General features: G+C 41.7%; 1 protein-coding gene across 1 annotated transcript in view; it reads right to left on the reverse strand.

The window, feature by feature from the left end:
- LOC100224551 (transmembrane channel-like protein 2) overlaps positions 1-12695 on the reverse strand; it is a 35658-nt gene extending 22963 nt beyond the window's left edge. Inside the window, exons 1-7 of the mRNA XM_072925809.1 lie at positions 8962-12695; positions 6676-7027; positions 5778-5930; positions 3465-3555; positions 2464-2545; positions 2071-2177; positions 159-257 (exon numbers count right to left, since the gene is read on the reverse strand). Of these exons, the coding sequence (XP_072781910.1) occupies positions 159-257; positions 2071-2177; positions 2464-2545; positions 3465-3555; positions 5778-5930; positions 6676-7027; positions 8962-9061 (984 nt within the window). The 5' untranslated portion in view covers positions 9062-12695. The remainder of the gene's footprint in view (positions 1-158; positions 258-2070; positions 2178-2463; positions 2546-3464; positions 3556-5777; positions 5931-6675; positions 7028-8961) is intronic.
- Positions 12696-22748: the final 10053 nt, after the last annotated feature.

Consider the following 22748-nt stretch of genomic DNA (forward strand, 5'->3'; position numbering starts at 1 on the left):
GCCAGAAATCTCAGCATCCACAAAGATTTTGTGGCAAGAAAAGGCTTTCCAGACTTCTTCGGGAAGAAACCAGCTCCGGTGGTTTATCTTGGAACAAAATCATCCTTGTAGCACCACTAACTTCTGAGGGGTTTTACGATTAACACTTGTGTGCTTACCTCAAAATCCCAAAGAACTGAAAAATCCATAGCTGTTGCTTGTTCAGCCCGGGGTACAGTTTTCCTTGGCAAACTCCCATATGGCATTCCCATCAGGACCTGGAGAACATTTATAACCATGATGCATGTATACTGTAAAACACCAAAGAGTTTTTTAAAGGTTTTTTTTCTTAATGAGTCTGCTTTGGTTTACTTTTGGTTGGTTTTCCTTTTCTGTTGATTTTGATATATATTTTATTTATTAATGCTAGAGCAGCAGTTTTAAAAAACTGTGCAGCACTAATTTAATTTATAATTATTTAGTATTAATTATATATATTAATATTTATTATTAAGTATATTTATTAATGTACAGTATTAAATTTATTGTTAATCCTTAGTATTAGTTTCATGCAAATAACCACAGGACTTCCGTTTCCCTGGACATATCCATTGCACAGGAAATATTTTTTTGAGAAACTGTATCCTCAATGAACACTCACAGTTGAAATGTCCTTAGTTTAGCAAGGAGTTCTTTGCTTGAACTTCATGGGTCTAATGCAGTAAAGGGATTAACTTCATCTATTTATGCAGACCTACTCCTCTGAGACAAGTCAAGAGCACTGGGTCAAGCTTGCAATATAATTTGTATTTTTCAGTCCTGAATTGAAAGACCTTCTCAAGGTGAGGTAAAGGGCAATTAGGTTTGGGGAAAAAAAAAAAAAAAGTATGACAAAAAGATGCAAAGAATAGTTTTCATGGCACAGCCTGTCCTTATGGCACCATGCAAAGCAGGTCTTGCAGCAGTAGAAGTCCACACAGAGAATGCCAAGGGCTATGGAGAATTATTATATTTACAAGCTGACTGCTGCCAATACCAAAATATCTCATTAGCATTCATAGCCTAGAAAGGTCCTAGTGTATCATCTATCACTTATTTTTTAGGGCTATCTAATTATACTCAAAATAATTTATGATTAAATGTTTATTGCCCAGCTACTCTCCCTATCGTAACAGCTCAGTAGGCAGTGAGTAACAGTGTGCACACTTCAGAGAGGAGAGATCCTGCCATATGCATAGTTCCTAACCAAACACATTTGTATTGTTCAGTGCTAATGGTTATGTCTCTTCATCCTGGGGGGAAACTGAGTTTTCCCTTTCCATAGTGTGAGCAAGCACATTAAGGAGAACAAAAGCACGGTCCTCAGGAGACATTCTGCAGTGCATTTTTGCTCCATAAAATTCTGCATTGAACAGAACAGATGCCACTGTCTGTGGATTGCACAGCCTTTAAATACTGCACTGAGTAATTTAGCCAGAGCTGTAATGGCTACATTAAAAAATTCTTCAATAAATGATCATATAAAGTTGGCTATGAGATCCTTTTCATTCTCCAAAAACAATGAGAAATAGAAAAAGTAAAAATAAAACAACTGCTTGTGAATCATATGAATTGGAAGTACAGAAAAGGGTTATTTCCCAAGCAAGTGTTAGTTGGCAAAGTGCTGGGAAATTGTCCATTCCCTGAGAGGCTGTGCCATGGCTGCTGCCCCGTGGCCATGCCCCGCAGAGGGCCCAAAATGGAGAGTACTTAATTATTTTCAGAGCACAATCCATTTCCTGTGGAGACCAAATCTTGTGCCTAGGATTGGAATGTCATGTTCTTCGCTTTAGTCAAAATGTAAAACTAGCCTTGAATCAGATTGTTGAGCCCCCGTTTCAGCTGCTGGATGGGCAGGATCTTTGATAGCATTTTATGTCTCCTGATATTAACCCGACTTCTGCTCCTGTACCAGTAACTCTCTGTAAATAATTGCCCTCAGGCATTTCATTTTTCTAAAGTGATGCCTGTTATCAGGCATTTGTCCTGTCAATGTTATGTTTGTGTCAAGCAAAGGGCAAGATATTACTGAAAGGAGAATTAAGCACTTACCTCTGGAATTATAACCAGTCCAAATATTAACCCAAAGAGGACAAGATTTACTCCATACATCCACCGCAGAAATATGAAATAGGAAGCAACAGAGGAGCCAAAGTGACCTTGAAAGAGAAGACATTTCATGATTAGGATTTTAGGAGGGTTAAACTGTGCTCAGCAACCCTTTACCCTCAGGTCTCCCCAGCACATTTCCCATGAGCCTCCCAACAGTCCCCACAAGTGCTGGAGAGAGCAACACCTGGAGGGGTGTGTGCTCCTTGCTTGGCACTGATGTCCCAAGTGAGTGGAGACTGTGGGCTAGGAAGCTGGAACATTGTTTGGATGAAGACAAGGCTAACTTAGAGACTTAAAAAGTCCCACTGCCACCACACAGCAACTTCAACTTACTCTCCACTTCCTTTATCTTCATCTCCCAGGGTATGCACTGAGTTTTAAAATTTTCAAAGTCTCTCTTAAATTTCACCCATTTCTGAAACAAGACAACACTGCAGTGAGCAGAGAGGTTTGAATAGGGGCCTGGTCCAAAGCTGGGCTTTCTAATATCAGAGTTAGGTATCATGGTTAGGTGTGGGTGTAAAGTCCATAGTAGGAACTCTAGTCTAGGTCTTACCTTTTGGACTACTTCAGAAACTCCCTTCAACCAAAAATCCCCCCCCACTCCCAAGTGTTCACATTTATGATTTGAGTTTTAAGAGTTTTAATCTTTCCAGGCTTTTGGAAAACTGCAGCTGTGCTATGGGTTGATCAGATTATATAGAGGTGGGAAATTCAGACCTGCCTCTGGATTGAAAAAAATTGGTTAAGGACAAACTCTATTTAAAGCAACATTTAGTTGTATGAAACACTGCGCTTGAATCTTTCCTCAGAAGGCCAGCAGCTAAACTCCCATTGATTTCATAATCTCAGGTCTGGCTCTGTTTTGCACTTCTCAATATAATCTCCATGACAACATGCAACTTGGCTACCAACTTCAGTCTCAAAACACAGCCATCGTTCTCCCTCTTATCTCCTCATGACTGGAGAAGATGAAATTTTACAGGACCAGGGGTAGGGCAAGAGTTTGTCAGGGCCTCTTTCCCCTTTAGGGATCTCTTTTCTCACATAACAAGGTTTTGGAGATGGCAGCCAGAAAGCCATGGTTTTCTCTGCTCCTGTAAACTCTCCCTTGTTTCAGGAAGGGTCACAATGAGGTTCAGGCTGGGGTGAATTTCCTCCTCTCTGCAGGAGTCATAGATTTGAAGCCAGCTAGTACTTTTTGGATGTGGGCAGGAATTTTTATTCTGACTTCCTTGTGCCTCTTTCACCAAATAGAGGTCAATAAACCTAAAAATGTGCTGAATATATAACTGAGTATCCAAGCCTTTCGCTGACGTCGCTGTAGCACTTACCTTCGCCATCATCATCTTATATGCATATAACTTTTTGCCCTTTCCTTTTCCCAGTGCTCCTTCAAACTTCTCTACAAAATCTTGTGCCTCCCTAATTGGGATATAAACAAGCAGGTTATTAAAACAGCAGAGGGGTCTTTAGCTTTTCACCCCTGCCTGCACCAGTGGGATAAGCAGCCATGCTCATAGGAAGGTGGGGACTTGGTGTCTCTCCCCACCTGCTCTCTGCTGATCAGTTGCTGTGCCATGTAGAGCTCAGTCACCCACCCAGGATTAGCTGTTAGGTCCCCAGAGCACTCACATTCATATAGAAATGTTTTATATTAGCTTTAAGTATTGTTACTGCCCCAGATCTTGCTCCACACTTCTCTCTGGATGCAAACTAAAAGCTTGCCCATTTCTCTCACTGCAGAGCTCTCTCAGCCTGCATGCTTGTTATAATTTCTCCCTCCTGGTGCATTGATCAAGGAGAAAATAACACTGCCTAGTGAAATAAACTCCAAGAAGATGCAGAGTTTCCTTTTATGAACACCTCCCAGGATAGATATCAGAGATGTGCAGACGGCCCAAGGGGATAATCTCAGTTCCAAAGGAATGAGTCTACACTAGTCAGGAGTAAAATCAAGCTGCAAAATGAAACTAGTTGTACACTAGGATATCTAAGGGAAATACAGAGAAAATAGTCTAGGTAGATGCTGTTATGCTGAGTATGCTGAGCTTGTGAATAAAATTATATTGTATATTGGCATTACCAATGAAAAGAGATTAAATTTCAGGAGCCGGGAGGTTTTATGTCATTCTAAGCCTGTAGGAAAGATGGACTTCCACTTGGTATAAATAGTTGCAAGGTCAGCCTGTAACCTTGGAAAAATCACCTGGGACTTCATTTGCAAGCCTAAAGTGAGACTTCTAAGTCTTGAACATATTGTTTCTTTCTCTTTGTATTTTATACCCCTCATCTGTGCAATGGGGGTAATAATTTCTTCTCTCAGGTTTGAGTTCATGCAACCAAAAATATCTAATGAATGTACAGCATGCTGAGAGTCTTTCTGGAGACCCCTGCACAAGCAGTGTCACAGTTTTGTTTAGGTTCATTAGTAGGTATTGATGATTGCTGTAGCTCAGAAATAAGATGACAGTATAGAAGTACATTTTCAAACATGATCCTAAATAGAAATTTTGTCAGTATCCTACACCACAGGGAAAAAAATGCATCAGAAATAACTCTGCTTTGCTCATTTTTTTTTTATTTTCTTACAGAAGTTTGGCATTTTAGGGCCAAAAGAATTTACTTGTTATGAGCTCAGGCTCATAGCACAGCTGTGAGGTGGACAAGTTACTTTAGCATAGTTTCTCTGTTATAGACCTATACCCAGATTTTCAGAAGTAATTGGCAGAGTTCACAATTCCTGATTTTATTGGAAGATGGAATGGGTCTTGGCCTTCAGGGCATAAAAGAGAGAAGCAAAGACACATGGTGACTGCCAGCTTTCGTAGCACAGTCCCTGCAGTTCTTCACAACCTCTCAGCAAGCGCAGGGACATTACCACTCTCTGTGGGGCTGTGTCATGGTTTAACATAGCTTGGTTTTTAATTTAAAAAAATGTATGTGTGCTTTGCAAAGCTGTTTTGAAATCTCTCCTGGTAGAAAGGGGTTTCAGAGGTTTCTTAAGCAGTAGAACTGGGAGCTGAATCATTGCCCTGACAGGGGACTGTTTTATTGTGAGCCATTCCCTGTCAGCCTATGGGGTTTGATTTCCCTGGTCTGCTCTGCCCCACTGTCCCCCATTGCCCAGCACTAAGGGGTCTCTGCTGCTGCCTGAGCTGTTCCCACATTCATCAGGGGCTGTGTGACAGATTTATCTTTGCTCCATAAACTTCTGAAAATAATACAGCCTTTTTTCCAAGAAGCCCCATCTCAGGACTGCGCACTACCACGGCACTGCACTGCTCTGATTTCTGTCTGACAAAAGACATGAATAAGCAAGCCAGGGTACGGAGTTTGCTTTAACAAGTAGCCTGACTGTAGTGAGTCATTTGGTTTTAAATACGAGGGTAGAATGTCCTGGCCATGGGTATCAGTTGAACAGATTTGCACTTTGTCTGTTCTTTGGTTACAGAAGCTGAAAATCAGATTGCACATTTTAACTCTGATCATTTGAACCACGTAGGCTGGCCAGGTTCTGCAGGTCACTTTTTCTGATACTATGATATTACAGCAGCAGCAAATATGTCATTTCAAGGAAAGGCAAAGTGCATCTGACAAAAGTCAGCAGAGACCCCAGGAGTGGGGGTTCCCGTTTTGATGGGTACCTGAGCACCGAGAGCTTCTTCATCATCCTCCAGGGCTTGTTCCTCATGGTGGAAATCAGTTTTTTCTTTTGCTCCACCTGCTCCTTCAGCATCACAAGCTCTTCTTCTGACAGTGACTCCTCATCAGATGAGTTGGAGGAAGCAGAAGAAGTACTGGAAGACACACAAAATAAAGGACACAGAAAAACTCACAGGGGTTAGAGGGAAGGCCTTGCTTCAGGTAGGCAGACTGCTGCTGGCCCTGGGGATTCCACTCCGTTGTGGGCACAGTGCCTCAGCATCCCCTGGCTCAGTGCAATGCCAGTGCCCATTGCACTCAGAGCAGGGCTGTTTCCAGCCAGGATAACGAGGAGCCATTTGTGCTCTGCTACAATTCACTCAATGTCAAGTTTTGAACCACATTTTAGCTATAGAACATTGCCTGCAGCTACCAGGGATACAGCTGGTTCTGGAAAAATGGTTTTCATGCCTTCATAACAAAATGGGAGATATGGGGAGAAGTTGAAGGTTGGGACAAGCAAGATTTGGAAGAGGACGAGACTTGAAAACACAAGGGATCCATTTTAACTTGAATGTTTCCATAGACCAGCAACAACAACAACAAAAGGTCTCAACGCCCCAATTTCTCAAGGTACCTTCTTTAGGGGTGCTTTTCTACCCCTGTCTGTAGGTACTGAGTCCACTACATGCATAGACCTGATCCTGGTTGAAAAATGGTAATGACTTGGACACAGTTTTGTTTTGTGGCATTTTACACTGTTTTCCACTGTGTCTCCTTAAGGAGAGTAGAAACTTATTTGCAGTCTATTGGTTTTGCCATTGTGATCCATATCCCACTGGCATGTCAATATCGCTGCCAAGCTGAACAAGGCACCGTAGTCAGGGATTGTTTAATTACCTGTTTTTTCCACCTTTTTTCTGTTTATTCTCCCCCTGCTTTCCTCTCTTGGTTGTTTTCTTTTCTTTGTTTTCTGATTCCTTTTGATCTTTGTTGAGAGCTGTTTTGCCTCTGTCTTTCTGGTGGCTTCCTTCCTCCCTTGCCTTTTTTCCATCTCTGTTTTTCCTGTGGTAATTTGTTCTCCTAGAAGCTCTGTTTTGTTGGCTGTCATTGCCTTCCTCTTTGCTCTCATCTTCTTCTTTGTCTTCTTTTTCTTCTTTGTCTTTCTCTTTCTTTTTGCTTTGAAGCCTGCTTGCTCTGCCAGTTTCCCTGAGGGGTTGTTTGTTAGTTTTCTTGTCCTTTACTTCATCTTCTGCAAGTGATAAAATAAACAATTACATTGGGAAATCCATGCTGGCAGAATAAAGATTCGTCAGAAGAGCATGGGCAGCCAGGACACCTGAAGCAAACCCTGGCAAATTCAAAGAGCAGGTGCCTGTTGATCTCAATGGGCTTTATGTTATGTCCTGTCCAAGAACCAGGTGGAACTCTTTGGTTGTGCAACTCTCATTTAAGACATTGCGATTCAGCACACCAGCGACTTGTATGTGACCGTAAGAGAATTGGAAATTAGTTACAAACGCAAAAGCCCATCCATCAGACAGCACAGATATCTCCCTGACCTGTAAACACACCAGAACAAAGGAAACAGAAATTGCAGTCTGTTGCACAATGTGTAGTTTGCTTGTTGATGTGATGTCCTTGAAAGATGTTTACTTTTCAGGGCCCGGAACGGAGTTCTTCTATTTATAGAGAGAAAAGGCACAGCACAGACAGTATCCAGTTTTCTTTCTCTTAGTTTTCTTTTATATTGGATGGTCTCTACTCAGAGAAGAAAAATACCAGATAGTCAATGAGGCACATTTCATTCTTTTTGGCATTGCAAACTAAAAACCTCCTCTTTCCAGAAGTCAAAAATGCTTCCAGCTTAAAGGATTGAAGTGGAACATGATTTAATTGCAGAATTTTATGGAAAGGGGGGGAAAATTTTCAAAAGTCCCTGTCTCGCCATCTCTTTTACTACCAAGCTTATTAAAATGAATATTAAGTTTTCCAGAGTATTCTGGCTTATTATTTTCCAACAGTTCTGGCTGGTAAAAGTAAAGATTTGAAGATATTGTAATGGAAGAAGAAAATTATGATGGAATGGAATCCAGAATGTAAAATGAGGAGCCTAAAAGGTGAGAAAAATAGAAGCAAAAAAGAATTTGACTATTTGCATTTTTGGTTTGGTGAAAACCCAGAAATTAATGACAAGCAAATAGTTTCTGGTTTTTAGTGGTAAAAATTTAGTAGGTAGTGGTTGTCCCATTTGACACTGGGAATGAGTAGGAGCTTCCAATTAATTTCTCAGGAGCCATTATGCAGGTTTTAGTTACTATGCAATGGTCCATCTAAACTGAATTTTGGTCAATCAACTAGATCAATGGACCATCTGTTCTGTTTGGGAAAATGTTCATTTTGGTTGGCCAATGATCTAGGGTTTTTTTATTTGCAACCTCTCAAGTATTAGGTTAAATATGAAGCATTATTTTGTTACCCTTATCTTACTGCCTCTTTTGCATATACAGAAAAGGTGGATATGATTTAAAAAAAAAAAAAAAAGTTCCAGTAGTTTGCTGTTTACTTTCTCAAATTCTCTAAGTAATACAGACACAGTTGTGAACTGTTTTTGCAGCAACAGCTACATTTGTATCACCTATCCAGTGCTGTTATGGTCTTACCTCTTAGCTCTCTCACTTCAGATATACTACACCTGCAGAGTTAAAGGTGTTTTTAGTCCTGTCATGGGCTTTTCCTGATTTCCCTCACAGTCATAAGTCTTCCTTCAATCCTTTTTCATCATTATATTCTTGAGGCCATGACTGATGAAGATTGCAGTGTATTACAGTCTAAGCAAGCATTAGAGGGAGGGCAAGCAGAACTTCAATACAGTGCAAAGCAGCCCCAGCCCTGCACAGAGGAGTGCTTTACTGCAGTGCCTCATTTACTAGGGGCTGACTCCCAAGGGATGTGGGCTCTGACAGCCTCTGACTCTGGGAACATGGATAAAAGAGGCCAGACTGCTTAAGAATGGCGTTTTACATATCACTGTTATAATTTAAACCTCAAGGGGAAAATCTGCTTGCTTGCGAGTAGCTCATGTAAGAGTTCGTGTTGTAGAGCAAGTCATAAGTCAGAGAGAAAAAGAGAAGGTATCACCTCTTGTATTTCAAACAGGACCACATTTGTTAATCTCTACATTACCTTCACTCTGTGTGTCAGTTTCCACTTCTCCATCAAACTCTATTCCGGCTGCAAAACAAAGAACAAAGAGTAATTGCATTTGTTGCTGGAATTTACACATGAGATGCTTGACACAGCTAACCCTTAAGTTCCAGCTGAGCTTGGCAGAATTTCCCTTATTGATTATACATTATATTCTTTCCCTACAGCAATGCTCTTAATATTTACTTTAGTCTGGCAGACTGACAAAAGTCTCCTGCCCAAGCAAACTGAAATTTTATGATCTTTGAGAGATTCAAAATGGTGTGCTCAGGAAGTCCCAAGAGGTTTAGTCAAGTATTTGGCAGCATGCAAATTGAAATGATCTCACAGTGATACCAACCATCTTCCAGGATGACCTGTAGAGAACTTTTCTTTTTCTTCCCCATGGCAGCCTCCTGTCTATTGCCCAGACACCGCTGCTACGCTGCACACACACCCCACTCATACACAGGCTACTCCCTCTTCCAGTGCCCATGTGCTTGTCTCCTTGGCATTGCAGACAGCTGGGCACGTCCAGCCGTCAGTGACCTCTTGCTCACGAGCCATGAGGACAGGGAGGGGTGGGAGAGGCAGGGAAAACCTGGGCTCTGCCTCAGCCTACCCAAACACTTTCCCTTCTTCTCCCTTCTCCCTGTGAAAAAAGCACCTGTTGGCATTACATTGCATTTCATTATTTATACATGAAGGAAAGCCCTTTGGTGGGTACTTGGTGGTGTCGTATGAAACACAGGCACAAGTCACGTCTGGTTCTGACATAAGCATGTGGCTGGAGGCTTTCAAAGGATCAATTTTCTTAATGCCATATTCTTTACTGACCTGGGACAATCTGTGTAACCCTGTTAATCATTCTCCTGCATCTTATTAAATCTCTCAGCCAATGCCCCTTGGGACAAAGCTCTGGGTCACCTTTTGTCCTCCATGCGTGTCCCTTGGAGGGGACGCATGAGCTAATATATACAGCAAAGAGTCAGGAGTCAGGATACCAGGATCTCTCTTTCCTTTGCTCCTCTATTCTGTGTGACCTTTGCATACTCATTGCACTTGCTGGTAAAATAGGATAGATTTTCCTTCTAGATGCTCTGAGGCTTAATTAATTAATGTGAGACCCTCATTTGGAAGGTCCTTTAGAACCACAAAGTATTGTATTGCATTCTGCAGCTTGCAGTTTTTCAGTGGGCCAAGAATAGGTTTGTCTGAGTGATGCCCAGAGTAAAACCTGCATCGTCTACCTCTGCAGTAGCTTCTGCAAAGAGCACCCAAGGGTGCATTCCTGGTGTGGGGTTTCTCTTGGTGTCCCAAAAGGAGAGCTTACCCTCACACCATCCATGAAACATACTGCAGACCCCTGGTTGCACAGGTGTCCCTCAGGGACCTGGCATAATGACTTTTTTCCAAGGATTAACAGGATGAGTGTTAATTCCTTCTCTCCTAAAAGAGAGGACTGTTGCAGAGATCAGCTTGAGGCTGTTGCCACCATTGACATGTGCTGATGACTCCTGCTTTGGATCAGGTGTAGTGACTGAGGACGTGCCAGCCTAAACCTCTCTCTGCTGCTTTTTCTCATTGAATTTGGGTCCAGGGGCACTTTTCAAATACTTTAAGTCAAATCCCATGGATTGTTTGATCTATGTTTGACTTTAGCTCAGCTCTCCTGAGCTTAATGCATAATGTATGGTATATGCCCATACATTATTAACAGTTCTAACCCTACAAGTTCATTGCACAGGGCATTTTCACTGTGTTTTCCCCACACCAGTGGGCTTGACTGGGTCTGAAGACAGTGATAGTGCCTTTTGAAGGTCTTCCCAGTGAATGAGTTTCACCTGTAACTCTATATGTTGATGTGCTTTGTTTCCAATGTGATCGCTAGGTCATTGATTTAATACTGCTCCAGGAAAAAAAAGGAGAAATTCCCAGCTGCTGGAGGCTACTGGAACAGATCTTCTGCAAGATACTTCAGTTGTCCCAGTCCCAAGCATCTCTATCCCAAAGAGAGAATCTAGGGGCCTTCTAGTTAAATGGAAACCAAGTTTCTGAAGAATCATGTGGCAGGAGGCAAAAGGGCTGTGGATGCTCATCACACCCCACCCTCCACCCCCCTGGTACTGTACTCACTGATAGCACTGCTTCTGCCTCAGGAATCACAGAATGGTTTGGGCAAGAACTGACCCTTAAAGGCCATCTGTTCCAACTCCACTGCAGTGAGCAGGGACATCTTCATGTAGACCAGGTTGCTAATAGCCCTGTCCAAACTGACCGTGAATGTTTCCAGGGATAAGACTTCCACCACCTCTTGTGGCAACTTGTGCCACTGTTTTACCACCCTCATTGTCAAAAACCGTCTTTGTACCTAATCTAAATTGATTTTAGTTTAAAACCATTACCCCTTGTCCTTTCATGGACCTTACCCCTTCTTTCCCACCAAGGCATGCTCAGATGCTTTTTGCATGTTCAGGGTATGTTCATGTGGGCATCTCATTGGCAGAGTTGAGTTTCCTGGTTTCTGCTCCACCAGAGTCAGTGATTCACCCGTGATCTGCACTGGAGCTGCAGGCTCCAAAGCTCCTTGTGCCACTTGGCATGCCCATAGGCACCAAGTACATGATTTTGAAAAGTAATGGGGACTGCAAGTTCATTTTACTACCAAAATGTGTGGCCAGTCTTCTGCCCTGAGATGAAACACCTGCTCTTTGATTTTACAATCTGTGCACAGCAGTGGAGGCAAGGTGTGATGTTTCCACAGCATCCATGGGGCCCTGGGCACCCCTTGCCACGTGGGGGGATAAGAGTGCCCTGCACTCCCCTCACAGAGGGAGTGACAGCTGAGGCATGCCAGCATATGAAAGAGAGCAGGAACAGGGCCTGTTTCACAGCATTCCCATGAGCAACAGGTCAGTATGGATGAGCATAATTGCAATAAGCTCTGCTTGGATGTTGCTTTGCTCCCCTGGACCTACACTGCCCAAGGTAGTAGGACTGGCCATGATAAAACTGTGCTGTTACAGGCTGGGTGGCAGCATTTCACTGTCACGTAGGAAGGGACCTTTATCTTTCACACTTCTGACTCCACTGGACTCCTTCCCATGGAGAGGAGGGAGTTGCATAATGCCTGGCAATTAATGCCTAATTAAGAGTGTTATTAAAGTGTCTGCCCAAGGACTCACCCCTAAGGAGAAATCCCTACATTACCTTTCCAACTCAGCCTGTGGTGCAACAGACCCTTTGCATATGACAGGCTGCTCCCTTTGCCTTAAGAGTCTCAAGATAAATAAATAACCTCCTCCATCTGATGCTGCCTGACTCTTCTGGAAGTGATGGTCCCCCTGAGGCTGATGTGCAGCCACACAAGCATGATGAGAAACCTTGCAATCTTGATTTCTTTGTGGTACATGTCCGTGGGGAAACGTGGCAGACTTGCAGAGCCACTGTCACATTTTGGGTGGGCCAGGCAGTGCTGGAGGCTGTGATGCAGAGGGAGGCTGGGCAGCAGAGACTGGGGAGGAGAGGAGTTGGATTCAGTGTAACAAAATAGTGTAACATGAGACCAAGAAAAAGTGCAAAATTCTTAGGTTGTCTTGCCAGGCTTGTTTGCCTTGTTTTTTAGTGAGCACAGAGATCTGTAATTTCCCCCCAGAATTAGGCCGGTAGAAATCTTGCTGTACCTCCAGGCTGGTTTTGCTGGTGTGATAGTCTGCTTGTAGTTTGTGGACACTGAATAGCACTGGTCAAAAATAATAAAAAAAAAAAGGTTCAAAGGAAAAAAGATATTGCAACATGAAATTATTAATGGAGAAAATCCTTATGGTTGAATATTCTACAAAATGCTGTGTGTGAAGTAAGAAAAGTGCACTTCACATCCTTTTGACACCCATCTTTGATGGTAGAATAAGCTTCATTAAAGGAAAAATATACACAAAAATTTTACAATGAGACCCCAGCATGGCAGGCCTGGGAGAGCATCAAGACACTTCATGGGCTGCAAGGAAGGTGGCACCAAGGGACTTCCCATGTCTGTGTGTGTCCATCAAACAGGTGGCAGACCCAAGCAGGGCCCACCAGGACTTGCATAGCCATACAATGAATGGGGAGTTCACCAGCAGTGCTTCAGCACCAAGCACACCACCATCCTCAGCTCATGAGCCTGATTTTCCTAAGAGGATCGAGTGTCTTGCAGGGCTTAGGATTTCTTAGGATTATAGACTGGGGGGAGGAGATTAGTGGATGAGTCTCTTACCTCTTGAGTTATTCCACAAAAGGTGTGAATAAGTAATGCACAGCCATGAATCCAGCTATTACTTATGTAAATATCATGTGTATGCAGTTTATGGATACAAAAATGTAGCACAAATATATTTTACTGTGTTATTTAGTATTTTTCTCCTTACACTGGTGATGACTAACACTATATAATTTGGCAGTTCTGAGTTTTAGCATACGAGGACATTGGGTGTCTCACACACATCCAAGTGTTAAATAAAAAACAGTTGTGTTATGGAGAGAGGGTAACTGAATCCTGGAAGCACATACAACATACTTGTAAATGCTTAATGAGCTAGTGTTTCTCCCTTTCTTGCTTTCTGATTAACATAGGGCTTTAGCTAATTAATCCATGGATTACATTTATTCAATATTCATCTCATCTATAAGTAATCTTTACTTGAGAGGGTTTTCGAGCAATAACAATAATACCTGACCTGTGTGTGCATATTTTGATCAGGACCTAAAACTTGTGAATTGCTGGAGCCAACTTTAACAATGTATGTCAGAGAGACATTTAAAAGGGAGACACCACTTCCAAACACTTACTTGCTTCTGTTGAACCGTTAAAGAAAACTGAATTCTTTTTAAAAACCCAAAGCAACCATAATCATGTTTCCCAGGATCTCTCAGGCATGTTTCATAAAACTGGATTCAGCTCCAACCTGACTTTTGACCATGTCTGAGTTTAACTTTGCAAAAACAAATTTCTTACAAAGCCATGAAAATCCACCTGGGACTACATGCTAACCTGAGCATCTGTCTATGCAGAGGTCATCCTTGCCCTCACGTAATCTCTGCAATGCTGTAGTTTTATTCTGTATTTTGTTACTGGGATCTGGAGCACACTCTGACAGAGCAGCATGGAAACGCTCAGAAAGAGAGGACTCACCTGCAGCATTGACTGCAAACATGTGGAAAGAGAGTCTCATTATCTTAAAGTAATCTGGGAAAGAAATTTATCACCTGTTTGCAGACTTTGAAAATAACCCTCTGGCTCCCATAGAGAATGGTAGGTCTGGACTGTGGCTGAAGGCAGTAAAATGATGCCAAATACATGCCCTATGCTCTTTGTTCAGTGTGGGCATTAGTTACTTGTAAAGATGACAAAGTCCCACTGGAAGAAGTTGTGCAAGATTAATCTTGTGGTGTTGGGGATGGTCAAGTCAGTGCCTTGTAATCTTGTGCTTGGCCCATGAAAATGAGCTTTATCTGTGTAATCCCAACCCAGGATGGGGAGCACAAGGTCCTCAGAGACTTACTATTGCTTTTTTATTACTTTCCTGTTGTTGTTTCCTAACCTCAAGGCACAGCCAGGAGTTTGCTGTGAAGGAACACAACGAGGTCTGTTAGCCATTAGCTTCTTTTAGCTGAAGAACTGCCACAGAACTGCTAATTCAGGTGCCCTGTCAGGAAGAACTAAAGCAAAACAGGGGGAGGATGTGCACCGGCAGGTCCTGGAGGTGTGCCAGCTCAGAGAGATATCTTGGAATGTCAGATCAGTCACAGGACAGAGCTCCTCAGCCTTTCATAGGCTTCCACTAATTCTTGTCATGTAGGAACCAGTAAATATTTTTTTTCCCAAATGTGCTTATATCACCTATTAGAGCCCCCCATTTGCAGCAGCCTTGTGGGAAACACTGCAGTTATTAAGACTCCAGATTAATGCAAAACACAAGCCAATATCTGCCAGATCACTGCCATCTTCACCTACTCCATGTCTCAGGCTCAGCACATGCTTGGAGTCATCCTGGATCCAGGTTTGTCAGTGTCCTCCAAACACAACATAAAGGTGTTTAGCAGTGGTGCTGGCATCCCTGCTCATTGCTGACATTTTTGGGGACAGGCTTTGAGGAGAACAGGTTCATCCAAAAAACTGTGTGCATCACGGTCCTTTGAACCTGGCACAGCACGAGTAGATAAGTGGCACTGGTAAAACTGTTCTGATTTCTAGCCAGATATAGACACCCCTACCCATGTCCCACGCTCCTTTTAGGGAATGGAGGCAACACAACATATTTGCCAACGCATTACTCCATTTATGCAGAGTAAATGAAATCCAAAAATGAATTTCTTGTGAAATTTCCAAGGACAAGAAGAGAAAAGTATTAAAACAACAATCTTCTGGACTAATCTAGAGCATGAAATGAGTCAACACTCTCATGCAGGACTTAAATGGAGAAAGATTATGTCATATAGGATTTATATGAAAAGACTTGTGGTTTAGAGAACATATGTGCAAAACCAGAAGAAAGCATGTTTTTTTGCACAGATTCTGATGTAGGAGTTTTTTTTTGGCAGAACATTTTTGCTGGTCTCCTGTTCCACCTTTTACTCCTGCTCTTCTGGAGAAAATTTCAGCATGGTTCCCTCAGCTTTGTAGGAGGTCTCTGAAAGAGCATAAATGAAGGTCACAGTGTGAGAAGATCAGAAGAACACCCTTCACAGGAGTTGAACCTTTTTTGTTTACTTGTCCAGCCCCTCTAAACACAGAGGGGTTGCTGCTGCTGGATTTCCCTTTCTTTTGTTCTGGGTCTGAGAAGATTTCTGTGGGGGAAAAAAAAACCACCAAAACACATTTTTTTCTAGAATATCTTTGCCTGAAAAGCAACTATTTTCTTTTTCTTTTATTTAGAAATCAGAGAGAAAGCTGCCTGACAATCTGGTCATGGCAGGAGGATCTTGCATGCTTTAACCTCTTTCTAAAAGCTCCCAGAGAAGCTCTGCCTTCATTTGCATCAGCCAAAGCCTCTGCTGCTATGAACTGTTAAAGCTTTAGTGACTTCCATGAGGATTTGCCAAGTCACGCCAGCTGTGGGTTTGTGCCAAATAATCCTAGGGCTCCTGCTGGGTCATAGGCTCAGAGATGCCCAGGATTTTGAGGGGTCTCCATATAATGCTCTTTTGGAGTCAGATGGTCCCTGTGAAGGTTACTGCTTGTGTCAGAAAAGAAGTGGTAACAGGGTGACTGGAAGTCAGAACTAATATCTCTGTTTAAATGATATCAAAGCCCTGTACATGGTTGATTTATACCAGATGAGAAAGTCCAAACCCACAGGCTTTTGTGCCATTGTTGGAAGGATAAAGCCATATTAATGAAACATGCTGGATTACTTTTTTATTAGGTTTTCCAGGTAAGTTTTTAAAAAGAATAAATTGCAGCATCATGGTGGAGGACAGAAGTCACATAACATGAAAGCTAGCTGAGACAAAACAGAACGAATTTGTTTGAGGAAGAGGACTACAATGATCTGGCATCCTAAGGGAGTCTTCTAGTACATTTATATCATGCTTTTAGTACATTTATATACCTGCTTCCTCCTTCTCCTCGGTGTCAGTGGGACAGTTGTGATGAGCAGATCCTGCCCACAAGAGCTGTATCCCTCCTGTGCCCCTGCGAAAGCAGGATTGCCTGTGCAGCCACGCTCCCGGCGTGTCCTCAGCAGTGGCGTGCGACCAAAATGAGTTCCAGCCCACGGACGGCTTCTGACAAGGCACGGAGAGGTGAGATGAGGTCTCAAGGGAAGGGAGAACATTTCAGGGAGCTGGCGTCCGTCTTGTGCAGGACGGGCTGGAGAAAAGCAGGCGGGGCAGAGGCAGTGGTCCCAGTGGTCCCAGGCTCTGGCTGAGTGATGCTCCAGGCAGCTGAGGGGAGCGAGCCCAGCTGTGCAATGGCAGCTCCCTCTTGTGGCAGCCCCTCTGCACAGCAAATCCTGCGGCCCGGCTGCTTTACCGCCTCTTCTGGATGAGGCAGCACGCTGGATAAACGAGTGGGGGCTCGCCCTGTGTGAAACTGGTATTTCTTCTTTTTCCTAGCACGCTAACAAGCCAAAGGACTTCCTACATCAGCCTCATCTGTGTTAACATCTGGAATTATTATCTTCTGCTCTCTTGGGCAGAATTGGAGCTACATCCCCAAAAAGCAGAAATGAAGTAAAGAAAAGGAGAGGGATTTGAGGGCTTAAACTTCCATTTATCCCAAATGACTGACATGCTAGGTCATTTGTGATATTAATTTCATATTGTGTAAGTCCTTAATAGAAGACTTTTTATATTCTATCTATTCTATCTTTTTTCTTTGAAGTACTATTATTAAATACCTTGCTATTGAAGGATCTGTTTTCTTTTTTTTTTCTGTACTTAACAAAACAGAGATGGAGTTGGAATTCCCACTTTGTTAACAAAAGCAGATGAGAAAAATCTCTTAGTACTATTAACCTGAAGAGTTTTCCAAATTTTCATTTATCGCAAATATCTTTAGGAAGAGCCCCAAACTAGTGCGGGAGGGGACGGAAGAAAATAAACTTGTTATTTCCCAGCAGGGTGGTTTGATGAGGCATCCATCACAGCTGAGCTCAGCAAGTCAGCCAGTCTGCACAGGAGGGCTGAGCCTGGGATCTGAGGTCAGTAATTCAGTTCAATAATAGAAAAGTATTTAGATATGGGGGTAAGGCTGTGCAAGTGTGTGAGCAGCTAAGTAATTCACCTGACTGCAGCCCTGCCATGTAAATACTTTATGTTAGCCATGGTTTCAGGAACTTGGTTGGTCCGAGTCTCTGATGGCACACAAGGCCAGAAATTATACCTTTTTGATTTCTGATGTAAGTCTAGTGATGCTGAAAAGATCTGTTTTAGAGGTACCAGAAGCCCTTGTTGAAGAAAAATTCTGGGCTGTCTCTCTAAATTATCCAAATTTGCTTTTATGATGTCTCATTTTGAAATGTGCTATCAATACACTTAAGTGTCAAATCTTAAGGCAACAGGCCAGAATGTCTTCAGAAACATCTTGATTCTCATTCATTAAAAAATATTCCTTAAATACAGTGGAAACTTTTTTTGTTAGATCTCATGAACAAATTAAATTTCCAACAAGTAGCAAAGGAAGAAAATCACCAATAAATTACATGCTTTTAAAATGTTAGTTATTTCCATGCTTATTATTAAAAATTATTGTGTATTATTAAATAGTAACTAAGAAAAACATAGTTACAAAGGTCTACCCTTTCCTAGCCTGGAGTATGTGGCAGATATAATTGGCTTATGAGAAGTTATTGTTTTTATGTGGGGTTTATTTAAACTTGCTGAGTATCTGCTGGTGCATTTATTGCCTTTAGATGGTTTGTGATGAAGCTTCCTTTGTTTAGAGAAGTAAGAAGAGGGTAATTTGTTACTATTATTAATAATATGTGTGAGTGCCTATATATTTGTGATCATGGGTTTTTGTGTGTGTTTATGTGCTGAAACTTCATGGCTATGGCTATACTATATAGAATGTATATAGTAATTAATATAATGTGTAATGTAAAACAGATCTGCATGTCTCTCCTAGTGTATGGCCATGGATTCATGTTTATATTCTTTTAAGCTGATAAATATATACATTGCCTTCACCTTCTGGAGGATTCAGGTTTTGAGTTAGGTGAATCAAGTGTTAAAACTAAAATTGAGCTGGTATGGATGAGGTTTCCAGTTTCACAATGAAACTGGATTTTTTGCAAAGTTTTAATATAAATATTGAATGCAGGTGTGTGCACGCAACATTTTCCATCATCTTGGTCTGTGTTACCATTTGGGGCAATTCATGTTCTTCTGGAAGCTGAAACAAGCTGGCTTTAGGCTGGGAAAACAGTTTCTGGCAAACTCCCAAGAAATGTTTTGTTGTTCACTGGGCAGATCAACCTGAATGTTATTGCTGAGCCACTGCTGCTAAACTTGGCTCATCTGGTAGTGTAACAAGGGGACACTTAGCCTGATGCTTTAAATTTTCTCAAGTACATAGTCACTGGCTCAGTTTTTTGGGTGCTTCTCTGATCAGAGACTTTTATGACAGAATTTGTTAAGTCACCCTTGAGTGAGATTGGTATCAGGTGAGCTACACTGCCATGAAGGTCCAAATGAGAGGGTTTGAAAGATAGGTTATTTAAACAAGACATAACCCTGTTGATTAAACTATTAATCTTGTGTGTGGAGTGCAGAATGGATTTTGGTTTTTATTTTTGCTTTAACTGCATTGGCCTGCTCCTGAGCAATTTTTTAGCAAGTGCTCATTTACAGTGTCACTACATAGTCATGCTTTTGCCTTAGTAACCTGCCTTCTGGTTTTTAGTTGCTTGCTATGACTGCAGGACTCTTGTCAAAATCAGTATTAACTTATTGGACCCATTGAAGAGAGAAATCAAACTGTATCTATCAAGACCAAATGGAAAAAGTCCTAAGAAACCTAGTCTGAACTCCTCTTGGACCTGTTTGGAGCAAGAGGTTGAACTTGAGATATCCTGAGGTGTCCTTTCAGCCTGTATAACCTTACTTTAAAATATCATGCACATGTGAGCTAATGGGAACTGTTCTGTAGGGTATGAAGGAGGGGCTCCTGATCTAGACTATATAATCTAAACCTCCCCTTTGGGCTAGTGTTCTTAATCCCTCCTTTTCTTTGCAAAAAGGATGCAAGGGTTCTGTCTGTGTGACAGAGAGAAATGCTGATTACACCCGCTGTTTCCAGCCTGAAACCTATTCCTATTTCCTCAGAGCACCAGACTGTTTGTTTTCTTTGACTTTATAGGAATTTGAAGTTTTCTCTTAACCTCATGCCTTTATGAACAGGAAAAAGATATGAAAGATCCTCATTTCGACCTGCAAAACTCAGAATCCTTCTGGGGTTTGCCTAAGACTCAAATTTTTATCCTGTTAAGTTATGCTAAAAGAATTGTCAGTGTGTGGCAATTTAAGTTTCCAAAATACTGCTGCTCATATATGTTGCATTTCTATAGAGAAATATCAGCAAAAATTGCTGCAGGAGAACTCTAGCTTTATTCTTGTTTTGCTATAGGGGAACTGAACCTGCAGGATGTTAAACTAGGAGTTCCAGAAGGTTAATGAATTCTTCAGCTTTGGTTTTCTAATTCCCAGATTTGTCCTTTACCCACATTTACTTGCAGGTTTTGCATCTCACCTTTGGTTTCATGAACATGTGTTCCTCCTGCTAGAGATTTCTAAGTAGGACCAAATTCCCGTTTTATTGAACTGCCATTCCTAAAGCCATTATTATGACATTTGCCTGCTGAATGGGCCAGGGTGAGAATGCAAACTAGGTAGAGCAAAAATTTCATTTGGAAACACCTATATTATCAGTGTCTGACCATGGTCAGAGATGTATCTGGAGAAGTGAATGTGGAAGCATCATCTCAGGGCCAGGAGCTCCACTGACTCCCAGCACCTTTTTAAGGGGCAGCATCTTGTGTGAGAACAGTGCTGACCAAAGGGAGATGTTATGGTAGAGTGAACTACAAATGCAAATGCCTCAGGCATGTTATCACTTCTGACTGTATCCTGGGTGGGTTGAGTGCAGGGGCAGATGAGTAACAGCCAATAGATCCCTCATTGTCCTTGGGTACATGAGGTATTTGATGATTCCTGCAGCTCCAACAGCGACCCAGGAGGGCAAGCTACTGCCTTTTCAACTGAGACAGACCTAGATGAAAAAACCCCTAATTCTATGTGCTAATTTGAACCAATTTATTCTGCTATAATTAAGATGATATTGACTATCATGTGTGGATCTCAGAAATATTTATCATTGATGGCAGTGTACCACTTCTGTGGGGTTTCACTTTTGACCCCTGCCTCCCCCAGATGCTGCAAACTGGTGCTGTCTCAAGTGGGTTTTGTTAGGAGGTAGAGGGAGGATTCTTGCTGCTTTCTCAGAGAAATAGTGTTGTGTTACTGCACTCACTGAAAACAACTTGGTAATTTACTGGGAATGAAATGTTGCTATTATAATAAAAGATATAAATTATAACAATTAGATTGCTCTGTCAAGAAACTCAGAGATTCAAGTGCTTATTTGGATATATATACATGCAAATCTAATGGATGCAAGGCTATAAATGCAGAGGAGAGAGAATGATTGCATCAGTAGATTTGCGTAGTGATCAATCTATAAAAGTCAAACAGCCAAGGCATTTTTAAAGGAAAATTAGGATATCATTAACAGATGAGTAAGTTTTCAGACAAGATAAAAGGAAGACAAACTGTGATGTTTTCCAGATAAAAGGAAGATATTTGTTTTCAAATCTTCAGGCCCCTCCAAAGTTGCTTGAATAGATTCGCACCTTAAAAAGCATCTCGGTTCTGTCAGAAGAGCCATCCTGGATCCCTACAGATAAAATCCAACCTTCTCTTCACATTGCAAGCTTCCTTGCTGTGTTTATCACCAGCAGCAGCTGTCAGGATGGAATTCAGGTTGTTCTTCTTCACTCCCTGGAATTTCTTACAAGTTTGACTTGCTGGATCCTTTTTATTTATACTTCTCTCAGTTTTGAGCCACACAAGCATTGTTTGCACATTGACTTAGCAGAGTGATTCCACAAACAAAAATTGCAAATGTGCAAATTGGTAGCAGAGGTTGAAAGCACAATAGAGATCCTATGTGAAATCAGAACAAGCTCTTGTGGATGATTTGAACAAGTTCTTGTGGATGATTTCAAAGGGAAATTTTGAAAATAATCTGTTTCTAAATGTTAGTTTTTTGAAAGGTGCAGGACAGGATGAAGAGAAGATTGGTTTGAGGGAATAGGACATTTGACTTTAAGAATCTGTAAGCCAACATGTATTGATAGAAGGTAAATGGCGTATGTGTATATTCTTATATTGACTAACACAAGCCAGGATTGTAATGTATGTAAGACTGCAGCAGAAAAAGGCCAGTATATGCTAGGTTGTAGAAGATCAATTGAAGAACCACCCCCTTGGCAGTCAATGGCACTTTTTAATCACAAGAAAATCCATCAATAACCAATTACAAATTACAATCCCCATGCTAAAAAAGCCCATGTATCATATCACTGTATTGGAGTACAAGCAGGAATAATGCTGGGGCACCTACTGGCTTCTCAGTACTACTTGGAGGAAATAAGGATATTATGGAATATTATTTTGTTAATTTTCTCTCAATTAAATGTTATGCTAAAGTGAAAGCAGTCACAGGAAAGCAAACCATCACAAGGAGTGCTGCAGTGAACTTCACAGGGAGCACAAAGCGCTCAGAAATCCACAGTGTGTGGAATGTGTACAGGTAGTTGAGATGCAAGAATGTCCTGTGGGCTGGCCAGAAACCTCTGGGCATTTTGAATTTTGGATTTCACAGTGGTGGAACGCATTGTCCTTTTATCTGAATTTATTCTTTCTGAGCTTCTTATTATGAGTTCTGGTACATGTTCAACCAACTTGCTGTGACATGAAATGCTTTGCAAATTCTTCTCAAGAATCACAGAACTGCAAAACAGAAAGGTTATTCTTCTGAGCTCTTGCAGATTCCTTGCTCTGTGAATATATACATATATATGTGTATCTGTGTGTATATATATATCTCTATTTCATTCATGTGGAAATAAGGTTGTGATTCATATGTAAGGATGAGGACCTCAGTGATGCCTAGAGGTTCAGAAAGTATAAATCATCTTTCTGTACTGAAGAGCAGATCATCATTACCATTCCTTTTCTGTGTTAGA

Source organism: Taeniopygia guttata, chromosome 2, assembly GCF_048771995.1.
Source record: "Taeniopygia guttata chromosome 2, bTaeGut7.mat, whole genome shotgun sequence".
Lineage (NCBI taxonomy): Eukaryota > Metazoa > Chordata > Aves > Passeriformes > Estrildidae > Taeniopygia > Taeniopygia guttata.